Source organism: Takifugu rubripes, chromosome 4, assembly GCF_901000725.2.
Source record: "Takifugu rubripes chromosome 4, fTakRub1.2, whole genome shotgun sequence".
In the NCBI taxonomy this organism is placed as follows: domain Eukaryota; kingdom Metazoa; phylum Chordata; class Actinopteri; order Tetraodontiformes; family Tetraodontidae; genus Takifugu; species Takifugu rubripes.
In genome coordinates, this window is record NC_042288.1 from 3,224,351 (window position 1) to 3,249,533 (window position 25,183).

The 25,183-nt window shown below is 42.3% G+C and overlaps 3 protein-coding genes and 1 pseudogene across 3 annotated transcripts; 3 read left to right on the forward strand and 1 right to left on the reverse strand.

Moving 5' to 3' along the window:
- Positions 1–1,649: 1,649 nt before the first annotated feature.
- fignl1 (fidgetin-like 1) lies at positions 1,650–4,966 on the reverse strand. The gene is made up of 2 exons (XM_003963708.3): positions 4,719–4,966; positions 1,650–3,912 (listed from the first exon to the last, which is right to left on the reverse strand). The coding sequence occupies exon 2, from the start codon at positions 3,893–3,895 to the stop codon at positions 2,036–2,038; it is 1,860 nt and encodes a 619-aa protein (XP_003963757.1). The 5' UTR covers positions 3,896–3,912; positions 4,719–4,966; the 3' UTR covers positions 1,650–2,035.
- Positions 4,967–5,551: 585 nt separating this feature from the next.
- On the forward strand, positions 5,552–12,725 carry ttl (tubulin tyrosine ligase). Its single transcript, XM_011602916.2, has 7 exons — positions 5,552–6,248; positions 6,389–6,467; positions 6,590–6,822; positions 7,026–7,161; positions 7,239–7,508; positions 7,766–7,909; positions 8,793–12,725. Exons 1-7 carry the CDS (start codon positions 6,080–6,082, stop codon positions 8,989–8,991), a joined length of 1,230 nt encoding a protein of 409 aa, XP_011601218.2. The 5' UTR covers positions 5,552–6,079; the 3' UTR covers positions 8,992–12,725.
- A 3,855-nt stretch (positions 12,726–16,580) lies between these two features.
- Positions 16,581–17,961, forward strand: LOC115249704 (E3 ubiquitin-protein ligase RBBP6-like). Its single transcript, XM_029835824.1, has 5 exons — positions 16,581–16,641; positions 16,726–16,822; positions 16,911–17,026; positions 17,098–17,264; positions 17,335–17,961. The coding sequence occupies exons 2-5, from the start codon at positions 16,814–16,816 to the stop codon at positions 17,556–17,558; spliced, it is 516 nt and encodes a 171-aa protein (XP_029691684.1). The 5' UTR covers positions 16,581–16,641; positions 16,726–16,813; the 3' UTR covers positions 17,559–17,961.
- Positions 17,962–20,177: 2,216 nt separating this feature from the next.
- Positions 20,178–24,848, forward strand: LOC115249641 (protein bicaudal D homolog 2-like; annotated as a pseudogene).
- Positions 24,849–25,183: the final 335 nt, after the last annotated feature.

Here is a 25,183-nt window from a genome sequence, read left to right on the forward strand (position 1 = left end):
CTGCCGTGGCCAGTGGAGCAGTTCAGTAGCGACGGCTTCATCCAGATGGCTGCTGTATGATTTAGCAGAAACAGGATGCAGCTGTGACCAACACTGGGTCCCACACGCACGCACACACACACACACACACACACACACACTTATCTGGGACCTAGCAGCAGAGGGGAATAATCTGGCCAAACAACTGGACAGAGTCCCAAATCTCTCAAATAAAAAAAAAAAGAAAAGTCCTTTAAGAATAGCACGGAACCACATTGTGCACCACTAAAACATGTCTTTGACTATTTTTGTGTTTGAGCCTTTTTTCCTGTCTGAAAGAAGGTACGCTTCATTTTACCTCCAATATCAAAAAGAAATTTAAAGACAGGGTTAAATTTGATGGCTGTTAAAAAAAATCAATGACATGAAAAATACACACAAAAGAAGCAAAAACAACAAAAGACATGTAGTCATCACAGATGTATAACCCAGCCATATAGACAGCAGTCATGTGTTGCATTTTATGTGACTGAAAAATTGCACCATATGGCACCATTTTAAATCCATACTTGTTCCAGTGAGCACCAGAGGAATCCTCTACATCTGTCCATAGTCCCTCTGTACAGAGGTGCCATGGGGGTGGGGGCAACTATTTTCACTGCCGGCTAATTAAACAGAGTTTTACTGGCCAACAACACATCTGAAATATTTATCAGGGAACTTGACAAAAAGATGAAAAATAAATGAAATTCCTTTTTCATGGGCTTCCAGATTTTCAAAGATCGTTGCATTAAAATAACATGAGAATTTAGTTCATGCAAGCACGATAACGGTCCTCTGCAGCTCGTGTGACATCAACACCAGCCAGGACCCCATGAGTATTAAAGCCAATGCTAAAGAGGGGGAAATACTGCAGCACTGAACTTTCCTGCTGCGTCCACCACTATCATAATGAGCAGGAATATACAAAACACAGCCATGGGGAAACCCCTGTCAGATGACAGCAATGATTATTGTTCTCCTTAGAGAAACATTTAAGGAAAAATTATGAGTATTTGTACAGTCCTTTGTGGCTTAGAGTGGGAGGGGGGTTGAGCAAATTGAAGCACACTTCCTCATGTATTCTACAGGTTTATTTCATTTTCGCTTTTTGAGGTTCAGTATTTCCGCTTGTCATATTACACCATTCAAACGTGCTTGAAGGCAAAAAAATTCTGATCTTCTTTCTTGTATAACAGAAAATGGAAATTCTTCAGTCATCATTTATGCACCAAGCCAGTGCAAAGTGGGTGATGTTTCAGAAAAGCCTTGGATTCCCAGAGGTACCTGGAATTAAAGGCAATTCTGATAAACAGCAAAAGAGGAAGCAAATGCAGGAAGAGTTTTGAGGTTAAAACGTAAATGATGCAGACGATACGTTTTCTCCTGTTGTCTCCTTTGAGGAATTGCACCCAAGGCAACAATTCAGATGTTTCCCTTTTTTCTTTACAGTAAACATCACCTTAAAATAGATTTTCTTGACCAGTGGAGTTTTATGTTTTAAGATGAGGTTCAATAATGATATGGATTTTTATAATAATTCAGTTCTTAATTAGAGGTTTTATTTAATAACAGATCTTGTATTTGTTCAGGATATGCATCAAAAATATGGCATGTACAATACAAACCAATATTGGAACACAGTAAAGTTTTATTTACCAAAAACAAAATTGGAATATAAATGTGAAACAGAATTTTTAAGCTGAAATTGCTGCATTTATAACACTCAAAACATTTAATGAGTGCAGCCACATTTCAGGCTCTTTCTTATTTCTTTACAGTTACAACAGGCTTTGAAGAAGGAGAAGACTATTAATACCTCATAAAACATCGGCCGTAATTTTGACAGATTCAAATAATCTGAGAAAATTTTAAAAAGTAGGAGTAATAGGGAGTTAGTAGTGGCTGAACAGAAGCTGCAGGGACTTGGGTGAACCCCCATTTTTGGTGTGAACAATTTTAAATTAGAAGACATTGTTGTGCCATCTTGCATCAATAACTTCTGGTAAAGTGTCCTTTACCGCCCGCATCCAAACGTCTTATTCCACTCATCATACAGCTCCAAGTCTTTTGACGAGACGCTGGGCCTGACGGTATTTAGGGCTTCCAGGAAGTCGCTATAGAGTATGGGTCTAACCTGTTCTGCAGTGATAGTAGTGATGTCACTAAACTGGATGCTGCGGATTGGCCCCAGTGCAGCCTCTCTACAGAGCTGAGTCATATCCGCACCAGAGAAACCCTGCGTGGCAGTAACTACGCTGTCCAGCTCTTGGTCTCTCAGCTGGTTCTTCTCTTGAGCCATCAGGTTAGTAACTATCTGCAACCTTGCAGTCGCCTCAGGCAGGGGAATGTATAACCTCTTAGCCAGTCGTCGCCGGGCAGCCTCATCGATCTCCTGAGGTCGGTTGGTGGCGCCCACTACCAGGATGCGATCTTCTGCTGCCGTGGCAGCCCCATCTAACTGCACCAAAAACTCGGTTTTTATTCTCCGAGATGAATCATGCTCCCCGTCTGTCCGCTGGGACAACAGGGAGTCGATCTCATCGATGAAAATAACAGCAGGCTGATGGCAGCGAGCGATGGAAAAGAGGGCCCGCACCATTTTTTCGCCTTCGCCCACCCACTTGGAAGTGAGCGACGATGCACTGATGCTAAAGAAGGTGGCACCTGACTGACAAGCTATGCATTTACCTATGAGAGTTTTTCCAGTCCCTGGAGGCCCAAACAGCAGGATTCCTTTAGGAGGACCACGGAGCCCAGTGAAGATGTCAGGTCGCAGCATGGGCCACACCACAATCTCCTTTATAGTGGTCTTTGCAAATTCCAGACCAGCTATGTCATCCCACACAACAGGAGGCCCGTGATCCATGATTTCACTCATGATCAGCTCAATTATCTTTGGTTCAAAGTTCTTGAGTCGTTCATCCAGGATCTGAGGTTCTTTATTGCTACCCGAAGTCTTCCCACCATCATCTTCTTCCTGTCGTTGAATAGGTGACACAAATTTTGAAAATGCACCACGTGGCCTGTTGGCACCGAGAGATTTCTTAACGGTCGCTGAGACCCCAGTACTCTGACCTCGCTGGAGCTGAGTGGAGTGTTTTTTCTGTTGGTCAACAATAAATTGCTCGTGAGCCGTTTTGAAGTTGGTTCCTGCTCTCGAGTCAGTGCCTGCTTGACCTCCACCATCTTGGTTGTAAAAATTCTTTCGCTTAGATCGATTTGAAGTGGAGAAAGTCGGGGGATGATAGTTTAGTGTTCCCTCTGCATGAACAGGATTCCCCAGAGGAGGAGGACTAAAGACAGGCTGATGTAGAGACACTGGTTTTGAACTACTCAAGGTCACCTCAGAGACTTTTGGCTCTGTAGATGTAATTTTAGTTATAAGACTGTTGGTGGTAAAATTAAATTCTGTTTTTGGCTGTAGTGGTCCTAAAGGTTTACATGGTGCCTCTAACCTGCCTCTGCTTCCTTGCCCCACGCAGATGTTCACATCTCCTCCTGCCACCTGGGAATCTCCTCCCTCTGCTTGCCTCATCCTCTGTAAACAGGGCAGATCCAGCACATTCTCCATGGTCAGAGATGACACCCACTTGTCACTGTGGTTCCTTTGACTACGAGCAAGATGTAGTGCACTCTCTGCATAGTTATTAAGTCCTGTGCGAGGGTCATCCGAGTCCATTACATTGGCATAGCGTTCCGAGTAGGTCCTGAACAAGACCGCCATGCTGGCCTGAGAGAGCTGAGAGTTTGCCCATGCATACTGAATGGAGAGTATATGGGCCCGGTAGGCATCGGCCGTCTGTTCAGGTGTACAGTTGCCAGATGAAATGTCAAAGGACCTCCTCTGCCATTCGTCCAGGTGTGCACCACTCATGCCTGGCCTGATCCAGTCTGATAAAGGAAAAGGGGGCAATGGTTATTAAAAATAAATGCTCAAAGTAAACACAAGAATAAATATCACTTTCCAATAGACAGAAAAAATAGTGTCAAACTACAAGAAAATATGTGATATTGCCTTAAAGAAAAGAAGCAGGAACTAAATATTAAATATAAAATAGAGAAATGCTGGCACCAACCAAGAAATGCTTAATTAAAAATAAGTGTATAGTTTGTGTTAACCATTTTGTAGTTAATAATAATACATTTTATTTATAGACATTGCGATGTACCCCATTCGACACAACCAGCCCATTCAACATATTTGGCAAGCTATTCAAATGTGTACTGGATATATTTATAAGAATACTGAATATGTTTCCTAAATTCCTGATGTTATTCTGTATGACTTTAGATTTCTAAATCACAAGAACTGGCTATTTTCTTTGCTGCTTGCAAATAAAGATAACATATCATGTCTTTCACTTGCAAGTCGAATAAATTTCATATATTTGAAGTTGTCTGAAACGTAATGTGGCAGGAAATAGTGAAGCATAAGTACCATACAAATGTTGTAAATGTATCTTACGTAACAGCATCACTATTATATGTACAATTGATGTCTAAAATGTTTGAGTCGCTGTTGCAAGGATTTTTGCCACATGCTACAAACAAACATCTAATTTTTACGGATGTGTTACTCTATTAGAGATTTTCAACAGAGGCATTGGCGCACAGCTACAAACAACGTTCACGAACCATGCAACAGGCAACAATAAACTACCCATGACGCGAAAGCACCAATGACTGACATGACTTACACGGTCTAAAGTCTTCTTATAACGATATCTGAAACATCAAACGCTCAAAAGTTAAAAAACAAACAGTGGTTTGTAGATTTATATTAAAGCTGCTGCCACCACACAGCGTGAGGATTACGGTTCGGTTAACCCGCCACTGGTTCAGTCAATATACTCGCACTTCCGGTAACGATCCATCTCGTTCTCCAATAACCTTGGTACATCGATTCCACCTAAAGTTTGTTATTGGGCATGACTTGACTTTAGGTACAATTCACATTTATTAAATTTATCTGTTACTAATTACCAAAGAAAAAAAGAGAAATTGTAAGGATTTTTGGCTGGTGAATAAATGGACCATTCTCGGAATGCGTCATTTCCGGGAGAGTTCATTCATCCTCTGTGTGGAAAAACAGATGTTAACGTTTCAAATTGGGAGGTCTACAAAAAAGCGTATCGTTTCAATATATCGGTTAACTTAATGCAGGTTATTACACGTAATCATTATTGGAAAATTGGCATTTCGTCTTATTGTAATGTCCTTTTTACGTCACTGTAAAGCCAAGTACGGTATATCCGGTTAAAGAGGTCTACTACCCCATCTTGTGGACAAATTGGGACATTACTAATAGGATTTGCTGCTTCGAAATACATTACGAAAAACGCAGAAAAAAATAGTTAATTACACTATTTCTGTCCTCATGATGTAGGGATAACAGACAAAGTGATCCAATTAATTTCAGTGATGGTAATTTACTGTCTTAAAGCTAAAAATAAAAAACGATTCTTTGATATATTACCAGCATTGTTCGGTGTCCATGTGTGAACTACACTACCCACAATGAAGGCAATTTGTTGACGTCGTCGACGCGGAAGACGGCAGCAGAAACCGCAGTGCCTCATAGAACGCCACCGGTGGAATAATAAACTGCGTGTGATGGTGTTACTAACGGGTTAACAGGTTAAGTTTATCGTTTCTAGACCTTTGGTCAAAGAAGTAACATCACAGAAATATTTCGTCAGTCTTTGAAGTCCGATAGCTAACATTAGAAGCTAAACCGGAGACCGGATGTAAGTAATCGTTAATCCAGAAGGGACCAACCCCAGGAGATGGTAGCAGCAGTCACACCCTAGTCTGAAGTTACTGGAGGAACCCTGCCTGCTACACAGAGTACAGTTACTACTTTACAGGTTGTATTGTTTGTTTGATAGGTTAGTGGGAAGTTCGGACCACCCGATTCGTCAGTATGGCACAGTCAGAGGGGACAAACCTCAGTGGTCTGTCTGCAGCAGTGCCCACTACATAGCTTCAAAACGCAGTTTCACAGCTAGTTCTTAGCACGTTAGCATTCGATATTACACTTTATAGTCAGCCCAGAGTCATGAATTCCCCCGTGTACACCTTTGTAAGCCGTGACGACAATAGCACGGTTTATGCAGAAGTTTCCAAAATCCTTATCTCAACTGGGCATTGGAAGAGGCTTAAAAGAGACAATCCCAGATTCAACTTGATGCTTGGTGAAAGGAACAGGCTTCCCTTTGGGCGCTTAGGTAAGGACTGTTCTCATTCTGGTTGTATTATTGCTCACAGCAGACAGAAAAGCTCGGGATATATTTTTAATATACTCGTGATGCACATCTTATTGTGACCATTTGGTGCGTGTTTTTGTTAAAAAGGTCTGTTTTTCCAGGTCATGAACCAGGATTGGTGCAACTGGTGAATTATTACAGAGGAGCAGACAAGCTTTGCAGGAAGGCATCATTGGTGAAGTGAGACTTTGTCCTTTAACTGAAAGCTCTTTGTTTTGTTCCATCTTGATGTTAGTTGTGAATTTTTCATATCCAAATAATTCAACGGTTGGTGCATTGGCTGACCCTTTCTTTCTTGAAAGGATGATAAAGACCAGCCTAGACCTTTCCGACTCCTGCAACTGGTTTCCAGAATCCTACATCATTTACCCCACTAACCTCAACACCCCTGTGGCTCCAGCCACAAATGGCATCAATCATCTGAAGAGTAACCCTAAAACAGATGAGCGAGAGGTTTTCTTGGCTTCTTATAATGCTAAAAAAGAAAGTGGAAATGGTTCTGTGTGGATAGCCAAATCTTCTGCTGGAGCTAAAGGTAAAACTCAGTAAACCACATTGAAGAGATTTATTGACCAAGTCGGAATTATTTTGTTAATTTTATTTTGTTGGAAAATCTCAATTTTTCCTTTTATTTGTAATAACATTTTAACATGTCCGTTCCAACTTTAAATTGCACAAAAATATATTTCATAAAATAATATATTATAAATATAATATTAATATATTGTAATTCCACAGGTGCTGGAATTTTAATATCACGCGACGCTAATGAGCTGCTGGACTTCATCGATGATCAGGGACAGGTTCACGTTATTCAGAAGTACTTGGAGAAACCTCTGCTTTTGGAACCAGGACATCGAAAATTTGACATTAGGCAAGTGTTTTAAGTTGAACTTGAACACAATTGGAATGTGCACTAGTCTGAACCTTTTCTGTGAATGCTATTCTTAGGAGCTGGGTGCTCGTGGACCACCAGTACAATATCTATCTGTACCAGGAAGGTGTGCTGCGGACCTCCTCGGAGCCGTACAACAGCTCTGATCTCCAGGACATGACAAGCCATCTAACCAACCACTGCATCCAGAAGGAGCACTCCCAGAACTATGGACGATACGAGGAAGGGAACGAGATGTTTTTTGACGAATTCAGGGTGTACCTGCTGAACAATCATAATGTGTCCCTGGAGACCTCCATCTTACCTCAGATCAAGCAGATCATTAAGTAAGTTCTTGTTCCAATTGCTTCTATCTTGTTAATATTAGGTAAACACATCACATTTTGGTTGTTTTCTTCCAGATTCATTGTGATGTTGTGTAAAATATTACAGACTCTGTGCATATGTATTTCCTTTAAAGTAAGTCTGTTAAAGAATCTATGGAAATTTGCAATCACGTCATTTTGCCTATTTGTCCTACTTGTACTACTGTTGTCCTCTGGTACTTGTCACATGATGGGACATCAATCTTGTGCTTTTGCAGGAGTTGTCTGACTTGTATTGAGCCAGCAATCAGCACCAAACTCTTGTCCTACCAGAGCTTCCAGCTCTTTGGATTTGATTTCATGGTGGACAAAAGCTTCAAAGTGTGGCTGATTGAGATCAATGGAGCTCCAGCCTGTGCACAGTCAGTAACATTCACTTCATTTTTCACATTAAAAGACATTCTTTAACACTGTTGTTTTACACACTCCCCGGCCAATTTATTATTTACATCATGATAGTTGAAAGTTGGACCTCATTTGCCTTCAGAAGGCAAAATTGGTTACTTCTATGTGAAGTAACCTTTCAGAAGGTGCACCCTTAAAGCAATAAAATTTATGTCACAAATAGTCTGCTGCATGTGTTAAGTAGGAACTTTCAACAAAGTGTTGTAGGCTATGGCTATATAGGAATGGATGAGTGTGCGAGAGAGTTTAGCTGAACTGGTGTAAGGCATAATAATGGGTTAATGCCACACCAGTCCTGTAATCAATCTTTCATATCAATCTTTATTTATATAGCGTCTGTTACAATCAAAATTGTTTTGTTGTTCACACCAAGCGGAACTTGAGCATCGTCAATCATCCGAACAACTCTTCCCATTCTCCTCTGACTTCTCACTTCAATGAGGCATTTTCCTCCACCCAACTGCCGCACTATTATCTATCCCGCTATTATGTCTTTTCAGTCCATTCTCTGTAAACTCTAGATGGTTGTGGGTGAAAATCCCACTAGATTAGCAGTTTCTGAAATATTTGGACCAGCAAAAGCCAGGACACAATTGATGTCATTTAAATCCTCTTTCTTCAGCTTAGGTTAGCTTCAGCATATTGTGTCGACCAAGTCTCCGTGCCTAAATCCTTAGCTTCGCAGCCATGATTTGCTGTTTGTCTTTACAAGGTGGGCCTGTTCAATGAAAATGCATTCAAAGCTCATGTGAATTCATTTTTTCTTTCCTTGGGGAATGTTTGCTGTTATTTAAAAGATGTGAGGAGACTGACAACTGTTTCGTCCCTTCACCCTGGCAGGAAACTCTATCCAGAGCTATGTCAAGGTATTGTGGACGTGGCTATCTCCAGTGTCTTCGCCCTGAACACCGGTGTTGACTCGTCATCTGCATCCTCCTCTCCTTATTCTTCCTCTCCATCCTCCACATTTTCCACCAACTCCTGCTCCTCTCCAAAACTGAGAGCACCTCTTCACGTGGGTCCTTTCACTCGACTGTAAGCTTTCAGATATTCTTCCCTCCCTCTCAGAAGCTCTGTTGTGCTTAGCACCCTCTCCTAACCTTATCATTGTGAGTAGCACATCCCAGCCATCTGAGACAACGTGCCTGTCTGGGCTGTCTGCACAGCTGCAGAAACAAATTGACCTGTCTTATGCATATTCCTACAGTGAGGATGGTTACAAAGGTTGTGGGTAAGAAGTGACGCCCTTGTTTTTAAGTTTCACTATCAAACAGATGGATTCAGCTTGGAAAGATGCTTCACCTCAGACTGTAGTGCCTTATGTTTTCACGCTTCCTTAATCAGACTGACATTAGCTCACTCTGTTACTGTGACTTATTCTAAAAGCATTTGCACTGTTCCCTGTAGTCATTGTGGTCATGAGATATACTCATTTTGCAGATGTAAGTCCTTTCAATTCAATATTTATTTTAAAGCCGCCTGATTGAAGACAAACTTTTTTATTTATTTGAATTTTTTTAATTTAAGACTAACGTCCAACATGTAGAGATAAAAGCAATTCTTGGACAATGCAAAAATGCCCCACAGTCAATCAAGGTAAAATGCAGCTGTAAACAAAGGGTTTATTGCACAGGTGGATTTCATCTTAGCTAGAAGTACTGATTTCAGGCAAAGTAAGTATGAAAATAGAAAGGGGCACTGATTTAAGGAGCAGTATGTAAGAAATGTAGTTAAAGTGGCCCTGATGTGTCAACAGAAATTAAGAATTGTGTTTATTTCAACTACTTATATCCCTGAAAACAGTAGTCCAGCCAGAATTTTCTCTTTTCAAAAGCAAATTGTCAGCCTATGAATGATGTCCATGTTGTCATTTGATGTTTTGGTCTGTTGTCCACCCACCACCCATCTCAGTAGCGCTTTGGCATCCATGTTGCCAGTCACCACTGAGCTGCAGGTGCAAAAGGTTCAAACCACAAACGTTACTCAACCTAAAAGGCCTCTTTATAATTTCCCAACACTGTCATAAACAAAGGGTCTGTGTAGGAGTTGCCTTTGAAAGATGGAGGAAAGAGCTGAAAAGAGAATTTGAACACTGATACTGAAGTTGCTAAATTGTCCGTTAACTTTAGCTAACTTAATTGTAATTTATATAGATACATTTCAAATGTTCGGTGCAGTCAAATAGCATTACGTGTGTTCATTCATAGAGCCCTAGCACATGAGAAAGAAAAAGCTAACTCATTGCTATGAGGGTGGGGGGGGCCAGAGGCTTTTCATTGAGTTTGTGGTTCCATCTTTGGCCACGAATATACATGCTGCTCCTTTATATAAGCAGTGATGGCCAAAAGACAAGTTTTAAAGTCAATTAACCGCAGTGGAAGGACCAAGTCAAGCTGATGATCATGTCACATGTTGGTGGATATTTCAGTACACATCAAGAGCTCCTTGTGTCCAAGATGTTAAACATGAAACACATACCGGTAATCAAATGTGCTAGAATTTGCTATATTTAGCAGTTGTGCTCTCAGTTGCTTATCTTAATGAAGACCTTATCGTCATCTTCACTGTTTTATCAGATTGCATTCATGAGGTAAAATTCTTTCTCATTTATGAATGCGTCAAACCAATAATGTCTCAATAATAAAAAGGACTGTCTCATAAAAAAGGACTGCCCTGAGCTTTGTGACCTCCCCAGTGGGATTCAGACTTGGGGTTTCAGATCAAGTTATAAAATCGTCTGAACAATCTAAATTCAGATCTGCCTCAAAGGTGATGCAAAATAAAACAAATAATGTCTTATTTAAAAATCTATTTGTTTTATTTTGCTAAAATTGAAATCGACACTGTAAATACAGGAGAACTTTATAGGTGTGCTATTAGTAAAAGTTCAGTAATAGAGCTCTTTAGCTAGAGAGTCAGGGAGAGCTGGGTCTGGGCGTTTTACAGTCTGTTGGCATGGGGGAAATACTGGTTATAAATGCTGCCTGTTGGAGAGCACATCGCACGGTAGGGGGGTGTTTAGTCCCAGACAATCCTCCTCTTAGTTCTGATCAGGCTGCAGCTTTTTCCAATGTCCTGGATGGACTAACGCCTTGATAGTCCTTTGGGCTGTCCTCACCCCTCTGCAAGGACTTCCAGTTTGTGACCTTGCAGGCTCCTGACCGTACAGCGATGTGGCTGAGTGTGCTCGCTATTGTCCCCTGTAGAATGCTTGAGAATGGGATGGAGAATGTGTCTCCTCCTCATCCGATGTAGGAAATGCAAATCTTGCTGGCCCTATTTGACCAAGTCCTCTGTGTGAGAGGAGCAGGAAAGGATGTTGATTATCCTCATTCTCAGGTCCCTGATGCTGTCAACGGTTTCCTCTGCAGGGTTCTCATCAAGGAGTAGAGTATGAATGTCAAGTCCTTGGTTTTACTGACCTTCAGGCTGAGGTTGTTGGTGTGGCATGATTCAAGCAGGTGGTTTCCCTCCTCTCTTTAGGCCAGATTGCCTCCCGTCTTGATTGTGATTAGAAGAGTTCTCAAAGAGTCATGCATCATCAGAAGAAAGAGCCAGTTAGTCCTTGTAAAGGGAGGGAATGACTGAAACAGGTGAAGTATAGAGTCAGCCAGGGCTTTTCAAAACGAAAATTAAAGCTGCCGGGAGAATAAAGGAAAATCTAATTTAAAGATTGTAGCTATAGTAAAGCCACTTCCTCCATTTCTGTGTAAATCCAAGAAGCTTTACTGGTTTTATTATGAGTTTCATTGGTCCCATTTAAACAATGTTTGATTGCTTCCCCCCCCCCCCCTCTTTCTTCTTAACCTTTTTTCCCCCTCTTGACTCAATTTTTACGAGACCCTAGAAGTGTATCGTAGTTACCTTCCCTGTTTGGACTATCAGACAGGAGCATTATATCTGTACATTTATGTTGTGCTTGTTGGAGCTGCATGTTGGATATTTGACCTGTCATTCATTTTAAACCGGTAATGATGGAAATGTGATGTGTTATTACTCTTTATGATTTCACGTTTTAGTTGATTTAGTATCTTAAGGGAGTGTTTATGTAGTGTTTTAATTACTGTGTATTTGTGTTTACATGAAGACTGAAGAGTGAAGGCTGTGTTACACTTTGAATAATCAGATGTGTGGTAGAACAGTGTAAACTGTTCTTTTATAGCAATGTGTTTGTAAATGAGGGTCTCTGAGAACATAGCATGAGTGAGTTTTATAATGTGAGCTCTGATTGGAAAAGAAAGAAATGTCACATAGGCTTTTTTGGTATTTGCTTAATCACAAGCAAAATAGTATTAAAAGAAATAAATTGGAAAATTTCTTTCCATGATAGGTAAGGGTGCCTTAGAGGGAAGCAGGAGACCTCCAGTATTTGAATGCGCCTTCATTTCTTTGTTTTGGCGTAAATCTGTCTAATAAGTATGACAGCTTTTTTTTTTTTTTTTTTTTTTTTTTTTTTTTTTAAAAGAATTATGCCATTTCTTATTTTGGAGTTGTGACTCTAGTTTGTTGTTGTTTTTTTTCCTCAAGTATTTAATGATTTTCCTAAATTTCCTCACCAAAGATTGATCTTTTGTGGCATCAGGGGATGATTTGTATGTTTGTTAGATTCTAGACATTCTCACATTATCTAGCCGTGTTGGTCCTACACACAAGTACCACCATAGGGAGATTTGTCTTTGTCTTTGTTTGCTCTACCATCTGGCGTGTACATATGTTTTGGGTTTTTTCCAGAAATATATGTATACTGTTCTAGAATAAAAACCTGCTACCACCAACATGCTCTTGCTTGGAGAGTTATTCCATTTTAACCAGATTCATTAGCAGCTTAGTACTATTTGGAGAAGAAATTGACAGCATTAGTCTGAAGAGAGAGGTAAAAATGGTTAATTTCCTTTCATATTTCAAGTTACACTTCAATGTACATATACAGGATGCCTTCAGAGCACTGCCAAAGTTTCAAACCAAGTTAGGTCACTAAGGTCAAAGAAGAGGGGTCTGTGTGTCTGTCTGTGTGCATACATGTGTGTGTGTGTGTGTGTGTGTGTGTGTGTCACACAGACTGCAAAAATGTTACAATTTTAGTTTAGAAGAAAAACAGGTTTAAGCCATCTGTCACAAACCCCACCTCCTTTATAGTGTATAAAAAGTGTTTAACACAAGGGTGCTCATTACATCGATCGCGATCTACCGGTCGATCGCGGCGTGACATTAAAAAATATCAGCCTATCATTCATCCCGTCACTTGATTGATAGACAGGGCAGCCAGTTAGATGACAACTGAATTTGACATTCAGGTGACCAATCAAGCGCAAACAATGGCGCTAAGTGCAGCAGAACTTACGATGTCAGCCTATCATCAATCCCGTTACTTGATTGACATACAGTCAGATGACACCTGAATTTTGACCTTTAGGCAAACAACGGCGCTAAGCTATTCAGCGAATTACCTCTGATTTTAAGCCATCGCTAAAGCTTATGGTCATCAAAATGAATGAGGGAGCGGGACCAAGTAAGAAGACAAAAACATCACTTTCATACGGAATGGGAGGTGGACTTTTTTTCACGATGTCAATTTCGAAGTGCGTTGAAGATGATTAAGTACATGAAGATTATTAAGTCCAAATACCGTTCCACCATGACTGATGAACATTTGGAAGTGTGCTTGAGGCTGGTGGTCAGCAGCTACTGTCCGGACTATGCGTCCCTGGCTGATTCAATTCAGTGCAAGTCATCAAAGTAAACTCTGGCAATTACAAAAAAAATGGTAATAGTTAATTATCATGTGTGTTTTGCAATATTGGCTCATTCGGTGATGCAAGGTACATCAACATACATTGTACATACAAAGAATCCTCAATACATTTGAAAATACTTACGGTAGATGTTTTGCATTTTTGTGGTGGGTGGATCATTTTGACTTGGTCATTTTGTAAGTAGCTCGCATGCTGAAAAAATATGAGCACCCCTGGTTTAACAGAATATTCTTCCAAAAAACTAATGCCAAGAATGCACCATGCCTGGACCAAAAATGGAGGAAAGGATTTGTCGAGGGGAATATCTGAAATGGCAAAGGTACAGCAGAGTCTCTTTCATCTTACATCACATCTTAATTTCATCAGTATTTTTAAGTACAAATATAAAATGAAGACCTGAGAGTGCCTTTTTCTCAATCCCAATTTGGTAAGTAAACCATAGTTGTGAGCTTAGTAAAGGGTGTTAGAGAAGCATAACAGGACATAATTTACAGATAATCCTGGGCAGAGAAGGACCATTGATTCCCAACTAAGCTCTCCACTCTGCCTCTTCAGGTACAAATGAAATTTGGTGCGAGACACGAAAGTGAGGAGGTGGATTTTTCCGGGATTTGAAGAGGACAAAATGAAATGAACCAGGGGCCAATTTGTACGCAGAAATGTTAGAGCTGCTAAAGCTTTGCATGTTTTTTAAATTTCTCAGAATATTATATTTTCTTAGACAAATCAAAATATTTAATGCATGCTTGTATATCATGAATACCAGTAGAAAATGAGGGGGAAATGCTTTTCTATTAGCGAGAGAGTCAACATGACCAGAAAGCTCCTTGTGAGGTGCTTGAACACGGATGGTTTAAAAGACATGGTTGACCTTATGAAAAGGTATCGGTAGAAGGATTCTTCCAACAGGCTGACCTTTAAAGTTGCAAGTAATACATTTATTTACCATAATATATGATGTGGTAGATCATGTTAGATCTGAAACAACAACAGAGTGGATTAAAGGAAGGCACTTTTCCCCACAGGAAGCCAAACACAGATGATTGATCACTTTGATCATGGACTAAAAGTCGCCTCAAATAACTGTAAAAATGTAATAATTGTTCTTTTCTTCCTCCATTGCATTCTGTGAATGACTTTTGACAGATCAAGGTTAGTGGCAAACTAATGAAAGACCTGAGGTGACATGTAACTAACAGCATTCCTGTAATTAAGAGTTCTTCACTCTGCATTTGTGATATTTACATTTAACTTTGTCATAATCTATGCGTATTTTCTTAGGATATAACAGTCAATGACGGATGACAGAACAGAATGATTAAACCGGGTTTAATTATTTGTATCCACTCACAGCTGTTAATGAGTCATCAGTGGTGTCATGGTAACTTGTCGCCAGTAGATAGAGCAGTAGGACAAGCACCGTAAATTATTGTGTGAACGATTCTGTTCTCAAAGAACGAGTGATGAAGTTGTATAGCGACACTCTTGCTGACGGTGTATAAAAAGACTGGGTCATGTTGCGTTGCTCAGGCTGAACTACGATTCCACTACTGAGCGGCACAAGGGCTTTGACCTGCTCCGTTGCCGACCTGGGTCGGTGCACCCCTCCTTAGAGGATCTGGAGGCCCCGGGCTCCCCCAGGAGCACCACATCTATACCGAACTTAGTGCGGACACCCGATCCACATAGTCGCTGAAGCTCAGAGCTCCTGAGCTCAAACGGTCCTCCAGCCTCAGCCTCCAGGTAGCGTTGGATTACAGATGCGTGCCACCGCGCCCGGCGACGGGCACAATAATTTATAAATGGTTTCCAATGAAAATAAAAGAATACTGCAGAAAACGGATTTAAACCCAGTCACCCTCCGAGGTTCGGCTGGGGGAGTCGCTGCTGTTGACAGCAAAAATCATCGAAAATACCTGAATCATGTCGAAAAATATTAATAGAATTATCTTACTGATGAAAAGTCACATTGTCTACTTACTTATTCTTTAATTTGGTGACTTTTGAAACTAAATTCAGAGGCTTTTACACTCTCATGAGTGTTCTTTGAGCTTTTAGTCCATTTCCCTATAGCATATTCATTGTGCTAGATATTCTGCAAGTGAAAATTATAAGAAAACGTGGGAAGGGAGAGTAGCTGCAACATGATTGTCTAGAGGGGCTTCTTTGATGTTCTTTGATGTTCTTTGATGTTGAGCATATAAGTAACAATACCTTACCACTCATTCCAGAGCTGCCATCAACTGAATCAGACTTGACTTTTCTCCTCTGATTGTTGATCACAACAACTTTTAACAGAAATGGCCTGTATTCACTACAGGTTTTCTTTTCAAACTGGCTACAAGTTCATTCCTTTTAGTGGACTTCACATGACAGTTGGGGATCTAAAAGCCCAAATTATGAAGCGAGAGCGCCTAAAATCAAACTGTGACCTGAAAATCTGCAATGATCAGGATAAAGGTCGATAACAAATTTGTCTCTCTATGATTGAACTGTCAGTTATTTGCTGTTTTTTCCATGAGAATACAGTGATGCAAAAGGGCACATTGTAGCACCAGTGTGAAGTAAGAATGTGATCTTAGTTTTTATATTCTTAATTTGCAGAATACTTTGATGAAACAACACTGTTAGAGAAATACTCGTGTGTGATTGTCAGACGAATTCCTATCCGTGCACCTGTACATAAAACAAAGGTAAGGTGATCGCTGTTCCTTTCCACTGCTAAAAATATGCATTTGATATCCTGTTTTAGTTTGTGCTGATTCTCTTGCAGACTGATCCCTCTGCATCTTCATCTATGCTGCAGTTTTTTGCTGCTTGTTTCAGTAGAGACTGTCTAAGTGCATAAAGATTTGGACTTTTGGGGTGCTGACCTTTCTCGTTTCTGTCTTTCAGACTGCTGACCTGGTGTCCTCCTGTTTTTATCAAGTTAAAGAGTCAGTACATTCATATCGTTACTGAGAACTTCAATGAAGCAACATATGCTATTGTTTTTAAATGACGACCATTTGTCTTAACAGTGGATCTCAGAAGTACTTTGGGCGTTCTTGTCCTCACCGTGTCTGTCGTGACTGTGGACAACCTGGGCGCTATGTCCAGCAGTGCCCAATGATGATGGTAGCTATTTTGTTTACTCTAGCTATTTATATATACTCTCAATTGTTGCAGTTTGCAACATTTACATGTCGTGTGTTTCAACCTTCAGGTCAAAGGTCAGAGTGTGAACGCTCCCCAAAAGATGGAGATGTATAACGGCCTTCCTCAGAGCATCAAAGCAGAGGAAGGGGCTAAGGGAGCCATGTTGGCCAGCACTGTATACAAGTACGTGCCAACCAAACACAACATTACATTTGACTTTTCATGTTCCCACAAGTATCTGTCTGTGGATACAGGAAGGGCCTCAAGCAAAACAAGAAGCGTCCTCTGTTTCATCCACCGATTCAACCAGACTTTAAAGTTGTGTCAACTGTCCCAGTTGAACTGATGTGTGTCATCTGCACACGGCTGATGGTGGACGCGGTGATCGTACCCTGCTGTGGACACAGTTTCTGTGACAACTGTTAGTTCCTCCTGAGTCTTAAACATTTAGAAAAATGTCATCAGCCTCAATTTTGCCTTTGTCTTTTCAGGCATCAGGACCACTCTGATTGAGTCAGAGGAAGGCATGTGTGTGGCCTGCCAGCAGGCTGCTTCCCCAGAGTGCATTTATCCCAACCTTAGCCTTCGACTGGCCATAACAAACTTTAAAAGCAACACTGGGTACATCAAATGCAAGAGGAGAAAGACTGAAACACAAGGAGACGAACAACAGTCCAGGTCACCCAGACACCCTCCCTCTTGTGTCTCCCATTGATCAGGCTCCCGTTCAACCATCTGTGAACTATCATATCAATGATAACATGAACTGGAAATGTTGAGATGAAGGATAAAATAATCAAAGAAAAATCAGATGTCACCAGTTGTTGTCACATGAGCAGAGGATGTTTTCATTAGTTTCTATTTTATTTTGGGAAAAAATGTTTTTCTTGAAATAAAAATCAATTGTATCTTGTCTTATAACAGAGAAATATCCATGGGTCAAGCAACATTAAGCTCCAACTGGATATTTTATGAAACTCTTTCAGCATTATTAAAGTTAAGAATGAAATAAAAAGAAATTAAATAGTTATTTTATTTGAATGATTGCAGATGGCTAAAGAGGTTTTCATGTAGAGGTTACAGGATCAGCAGGTGGCGTTTGGTTTTAGTTCAGTGTCACCTCGGGTCTTTCATTGGCAGGTGATGCTGGGGTTCAGCACTGCTGCAGCAGGTTCCTTCAGTAAGGATTCTTCCAGCAGACATGAGTGGAATAGATACCCTGCAATGGAAACAAGTAAGATTAAAGTCACTAAGGGTGACCCCTGTCATGAACAGTAGTTTTATAGGTAGGTTTGGAATCATGGGCCCTCTGGCTTTAGTCCTTTGAGGATCAAGGAAAGTGGCCATAGTACTTGATCTTAGTATCGCCTTATCGCATTTGCGATCATCCTAAACACATGCAAACAGCTACCGGTCCTCTGCGTGGACAAACGGCGGGTTGACAAGATGAGGGTTGTCCGATCAAATCAGAATTGTGAGGTGGCCTGGTCGATTGGCGGAATGGGAAGCTCTCTGAGATGGGTGTACTGTACTTCCTTTGCAATGCCGCAACTAGGTATGAGTGCTCAGTGAGGGCCAGACCTAGGGCAGTGAAGGTGTCTGAAATCCGGTACCTTCTCGACAGCCACAGTAGCGACTACGCCTTCAGGTAAACCGAGGCTCCTTGAAGCCACTCAGTGTGCTGGTACACAGTCTGTAAGGGTAGTGTCTGGGGCCTGCAGGCAAGGCAGATCTGTCACACCACTTCAGGGAGCATGATTGTTCTCTCAGCGTCGTCATCGAGTACAGCATAGGTCTAAATCCTCAGGGCACAATTGTGGAGGGTGACCTTGTCCATCTTCAGCATCAGTTTCTGGGATCCATACAACCATTCAAGTTATATCCTGGCTAGGCTGCTGACCATGACCATGAGTTGGCATCCTGGGCCAGCTCGTGCAGGACAGTGAGTTCCTGCATGAGATCAGATCAGACTGCTTCCGTGTGACATATACATGCTGAGATTAATCTTGAACATGCCCTTTATGTCCCCTCTGCTCCTCTGAGCTGGTCATCTAGTCACTCACACTCTCCATTGTTCCTGGTTTCCTCCTTAACCCAATATCACATTTCCTCCAGCTCCGTCAGCCTCACGTTCTCCTCCAGGGCTGCGGCGTGTGAGGGAGAGAGGCCCTCCGTAGAATAGACTCTGCCGGAGAAGCCAGAGATGACCGACCGCCTACTGGACCCTCCACGGGAATGCAGAGTCCTGCGCGACTGCTCAATTGCGATGCTGCTGCCATGAGAGGCGGCGACTAGTACAAGTGAGCATATTGACAGCTGAACACATCTGCTCATGGGGGACGACCTGCCCATCCACGTGCTTGCATCGGGAAGTCGTTCATATTTTACAGCTACATATACCCCTCAGGCTGCATTCACTTGAACTTGTTTTTTGCGCACCCTGGCATCTTCTCTGCCTTGTGAAAGGTTCTTCTCTAAGGCTGGAGAGGTTGTCTCAAAAAAGGAAATGGTTTAAAACCAAAAACTATTGAGAAACTCTTGTATTTGAATAAAAATGAATAAAACTTCCACTGTCCGTACATCAGTGTCCAAGATAATCCCTTTTCCTAGTTCCACCAAGCCCTTTCTCTCCTCTGATAATTACGCCCATGTCATTTTCAGAAAAACATTGCACAACCTGCCATATCAGGAGGATTTTACCACTTTGGAAAAAAATACACACAGAATACATTCAATGCACATATGCGATCATTTATGTACAAAAAGAATTTGGTCATACATTTAATAATTCATAGTCATTCCCATTGTAACTAAAAGGAGAGATTTGGAAAGGTCATGGAATTTAACCCCCAGTTTGAGGGCCCATAGCTCCGACCTACATTCACCCAGAAAGACCTTTCAAACTCTAAAACGTAGCCACAAGGTTCTGAGTCATCATGTAAAATATGAAAGCCCTGGGTCAAGAAATGCCCCCCCGCAGGAAAATCTTCCAAACAAATTGCCATAACTTTGTCCCACAAGCTCCTAGATTAATAAAAACAAAAATATATAATTTTGTAGATATAATTCTTGACTAATTTGCAATCGTCGTTTGAGGACGCTAAATTAACCAGCGCCGGCTGGTCCGCTCAAATCTCCTAACTCACACGGATGTACTTTCCACGTCTTGCGATTCCAACAAGCCTTACCTTGATAGAATTGGATGACGTTAAGCGGTCCAAATAGGCGTTTGAAAAATGGGTGGCTCTGATCGCGAATCTGCGTGTGGGGGAGGGATGGAGCAGATCACAGGCAGTGGGCATGGTAGGGGCTGCTCGCAGGCATTGTGCACAACATGGCGCTGCACAAAATGCACTCAATTGCCTTGGTGGAGGGGCATCAGGCAGACATGGTGGGGGCAGGAACCAGCCAGAGGTTGAGGCACACCCTCACAATTTCTGCAAAATTGTCTAGTATAGCTTTATAATTTATAAATTAAAGCCTAACTACTGGAATATGAAAGCGATTTTACATTGATGCTGACTCATAATTGCTTTTAACTTTGACATAATATAGTCCCTGATGTATCAAAGGCTTTGAAGGGTTAAATAATGTACATTATTTAAACCAGTATTCAACAATTATCCCAACAGACCACCTACCTCAATTATACAGGACTTAAGTTGTTAAAAAAAAAAAAAAAATAACCCAGAAGCACAAATTGAAATGATAGTTAAAGCTCCTTGTTGCCAAACTGAACGTTTTTGGAAAGAGATGGAACAACAAGAAATAATGGTCAAGTTTCTGACCGAAAGCGTTCTTTTTCAAATCTACAGACATGCACAGACTGTCCCTGTCAACAAAGTGGACATCAGTGAACGGCTGTTTGAAAATGTCTGGGCAGCAGTCAATAACACAAAGTTGGATCTCCCTCCAAAAACCTACAAGAAGCTGTCCAAGGAGATCTTAAGAGACCTGTGTGGGATATGGAGTGGTGCGCACCACCTGGTGTGTTTGATCAATTTAAACGATCCGGTCATTGATTCAACCATTGCCTCCATTTTCAAATTCCATTTGACGAAACCACAAAAGCCACCAAATGCTGTGCACCTCTTCTTCTCCTCTTTTGGTAAAACCATGTCCCAACTTTTCAGAGGACCAATCAAAACAGAAACTGAAAAGAAAATGTTACGGAACGGTTAAGGAGGCCAGGACCCAGAGTGCAGAGTGCAAACAAAAGGTTCTTTATTAACAAAGTATCCAAGGCGATCGAACAAAGTAACAACAAAACTCCGAGAAAGTAACAACTGAAAGGGCGAACGAAAAATCACCATCAAAAATGGGAAAAACCGACGGGAAAAGAAACAACAGAAAGAAGTGACGAAGCACTGAACAAACTCACTCGGCAAAGGAATAAACGATGCGAAGGGCTAGTGATCACGGGGAGCTGGAGCTTGGTTCAAAAGACACGAACGACAATCGGGCACCGGCTGCTCGGAGGGGCGGCCTTAAGTAGGTGCTCGTTAATGCGTAACAAGCTGCAAGTGCGCTGGAGGCTCAGCGCTCTTTAGAGCTAGGCCTGCCCCCGGATGCCGTCCAGAAACCGAACCACGACACAAAAGTTCCTAATTCATCTGCGCCCACTGGTGAGCTCCTTCATGGACCCGTTGCAGTTGGCCTACCAGCTGAACATCGGGGTGGACGATGCCATCATCTAACTCCTTCACACCTCCCTCACTCACCTGGAGAAGGCTGGAAGCACTGTGAGGATCATGTTTTTTGATTTCTCCAGTGCATTCAACACCATCCAGCCCAGGCTGCTGGGGGACAAGCTGCAGGTAGCTGGAGTGGATCAATACATCACAACATGGATTCTGGACTACCTCACACAAAGACCACAGTTTGTGAGGGTGAAGGGCTCCGAGTCACATCGGCTTCTCTGCAGCTCCTTTCCTGTTCACCCTCCACACAGCGGACTTTTCATACAGTTCATCATCATGCCTCCTCCAGAAGTTCTCTGACGACTCTGCTGCTGTCGGCCTCATCACTGATGGGGACGATTGTTAGGTCCAAACTGTTCATATAGCAATGCTGTAACCGCTTATTATCACTACTGTGCAGAACCCCGTGACCTGCTTTAACTGATGTTCTATCACCGCGGGATAGCAGGGGACAAGCTGTCCATCCTGTGACACTCCATCCCCCATTTTCTTATATGTTCCTTTTGTATATATCATGTTTTATCATGTGACGCTTACGCTTTATCATGTGACGCTTACACTTACGCTTATTGTAATCTTACATGTTCGTGTGCTAATATAAAATAAACCTTGTCAAGGCTCACACTTTGTAGCTAACACTGCAGACGTGTGGTTGCCCTTGCAGCAAGTAAACTGAAGCTTCCGTCTCATTCCTCTGAAGGCAACAGCACGGGGAGAAAACTGATCCTTTTCTCCCCAACATATAATTTGGTCCTTCGAGCCGGATCTCTTCTGAGCAAGGATGCCGAAGCCTGTCAACAGCCACTCGTGAGGACGGATAAGAGAAAGACCCGAGGACGTGAATTTGTTCCAGGCCGGCGGTTGGAACTGTTCCCAGCGCTGGATGGTGACCGACGGACGCATCTCCTCGCAACAAATTGTTGCCTCAGAGGGTGAGAACTGGTTAGAGTTAGCCGTAATTAACCGTGCTTAGACTTAGCCGTAATTAAGTGGGTTAGACTTAGCCGTAATTAAGTGAGCTTCACTTAGCAGCGGATAAGTGGGTTAGACTGTTGCCTGAAAAGTGGGTTAGACTTAGCCGAAATGAAGTGGTTTACACTTAGCCACAATTAAGTGGGTTACACTTAGCCGCAATTAAGTGGGTTATACTTAGCCATTAATTAAGTAGGTTACAACTTAGCCGTGATTAAGTTAAGAAAATAGGAAATTGTGTTTGTGAGTGAATGGAGGACTAAGCCATTGAAAGAGTTGATAGGAGAACTCTGCTAGTCCTGTGTTTTATTATTTTCCTAGAAGAAAACGAAGTACTGGTGATCAGAGGACAAAAGGATGGGTTCCGCCCCTGAAAACTGGCACCGCTGTGTGAGTAGCGCACAGTAGAAGGGCGTGTCAGTGTCCTTCCTCCTATTTGTGTACCAGAGAAGTTTTCTGACAAGACCCAGTAGTGAGAAGTTAAAATGCCACTGTTTATGGAGGGTTGTGTGACAGGGTCAGGAACAATAAGTCAAAAAAGGTGGAGAAGAAAGTTCAATTTTTCAGGCAAACTCTGCACTGCAGACATACTGGACTGTCGGTGGCACACCAAGATGTCTATGGAGGAGCAGGAATGTGCCGACGCGGTGCTTGTCACAGTGGCTTCGAGCCGAGGTAGACCGTCTCACCCGAGAGCTTCGTGAAACGACCCATGAAAAGATCCAGGCAGCTGAATATGGACTGGCGGTGCTGGAGGACAAGCAGCAGCTGAGGGAGAGATTTGATGAGTTGGAAACAGACTACGAGGCGGTTCGACACGAACTGGAACAGCTAAAAAAGGCATTTGGACAGGCTTACTCGACTCACAGGAAGATGGCAGCTGATGGCGAGAGCAGAGAAGAGTCACTGATCCTTGAATCTGCCAGTAAGGAGGCGCTTTACCAGCAGAAGCTCCTGGAACAGCAGAATGATCTCAGACAGTCCAAAGCCTCCTTCACCAGAGTGCAGGCTGAGTGTCTGGCTTCAATCATCCTGGACATGAGAGAGAATTCAGAGCTGGCAGAGTTGCAGAGAGGTCAGCTGCGGGATGAAATCAGAGAGTACAAGGTGCGGGAAGCTCGTCTGCTGTAGGATTACAGCAAGCTGAAGGAGGAAAACATCTCCCTTCAGAAACAAGTGTCTGTGCTGAGACAGAACCAGGTGGAATTTAAAGGTCTCAAACACGAGATCCGCAGGCTGGAAGAGGACTCCCAGTGTCTCCACAGTCAGCTGGAGGAAGCCGTGCGCCTGAGGGAAATCGGGGAGTGACAGTTGACAGAGGCCTTGGAAACGATTAAAACAGAGCGTGAGCAGAAGGCCACCCTGCGCAAAGAGCTCTCCCACTACATGACAATTGGCGGATCGGTGTACAACGGCTCATTCAGCATCTCCATCGACAACCTGAAACTCCATGAGGATCCCTCAGCCGCCATCGAGCCCGACAACGACGATCTAATCCGAGGCTTTGAAAATGGCTTATTGAAGGCGAGTGGAGATGACGAAGACAACAAGAGATTGGGAGCTTTCAAGCCGGCTCCAAGCCTGGTGGATGACCTGCTGAGTGAGCTCAACACCTGCGAGATTCAGAAACTGAAACAGCAGTTTATGCAGGTGGAGAGGGAGAAAGTAGTCCTTATCAACTCTCTCCAGGAGAGCCAGAAGCAGCTAGAACAAGCCTACGGGACAGTTTCTGAACAAAAGGAAACTGTCAACAGACTTACTGAGAATCTCAGTGCAATGAGGAAACTTCAGGCCAGTCGGGAGCGCCAGTCTGCCCTCGACAGCGAAAAAGACAGAGACAGCCACCATGACGGAGACTACTATGAGCTCGATATAAACGGGCCTGAGATTCTGCAGTGCAAGTACACGGTTGCCATGTCAGAAGCTGGAGAGCTGAGGCAGGAGCTGAAGACTCTGAAGGCTGGTGCCTCTCTCATTTCTAGTAACTTGGCTAATTTTATTAGACCCAAAGTGACCTGACAATCCAGGGTCCAGACCAGGATGCAGAGTTGTAGTCTTACACACCTCTCTGCTGCTTCCATAGAACCCTCATCCACCAACAATAACATATTTAACACTATAGAGGTAGTCTCTGTTCCACGGTTAAAAGTTCACCAAGCACAGAGCAGGGGAGCAGTCAATCACCATAATCTTATTAAAATTAATACCAAAGCACAAGTTGGGGAAACTAATATCACAATTAAGTGTGGACTGTTAAATATTAGATCTTTTTTGTGTAAATCCCTGTAAATTCAGTCATTCATTGTCTTACTGTCTGTGTCATAGATATTTGAAAGAACAAATTCTGACAGAGCTGAGGATCCCTTGAAGTACTGGGTGGCACAAAAGACTTTATATCCTACGCTGTGGAAACTTGCATGCAAGTATCTGTGCATCCCAGCATCATCTGTTCCCTGTGAAAGGATATTTTCCAAAGCTGGGGAAGCTGGTCAGCCAGAAGAGGAGCAGACCGAAGCCTGCAACAGCAGAAAAAAATGATATTTCTCAATAAAAACCTATGAAGAGGAAATAACTTGTCTGCTTCTGTGAATATTCATTCCAAATCAATCATACAAGACCCCAAATGACAAACCATTATTGTTAGAGCCATTATTTTAAAGTTATCTCT

Bases quoted from the DNA above. Each gene is read 5' to 3' on its own strand.
- ttl (XM_011602916.2), top strand. From the start codon at position 6,080: ATGAATTCCCCCGTGTACACCTTTGTAAGCCGTGACGACAATAGCACG. The intron at 6,823-7,025 runs GTAAAACTCAGT...GTAATTCCACAG, and splicing joins ATCTTCTGCTGGAGCTAAAG to GTGCTGGAATTTTAATATCA. The intron at 7,162-7,238 runs GCAAGTGTTTTA...TGCTATTCTTAG, and splicing joins CATCGAAAATTTGACATTAG to GAGCTGGGTGCTCGTGGACC.
- fignl1 (XM_003963708.3), bottom strand. From the start codon at position 3,895: ATGAGTGGTGCACACCTGGACGAATGGCAGAGGAGGTCCTTTGACATT.
- LOC115249704 (XM_029835824.1), top strand. The intron at 17,027-17,097 runs GTACGTGCCAAC...CTGTGGATACAG, and splicing joins TTGGCCAGCACTGTATACAA to GAAGGGCCTCAAGCAAAACA. The intron at 17,265-17,334 runs GTTAGTTCCTCC...TTGTCTTTTCAG, and splicing joins ACACAGTTTCTGTGACAACT to GCATCAGGACCACTCTGATT.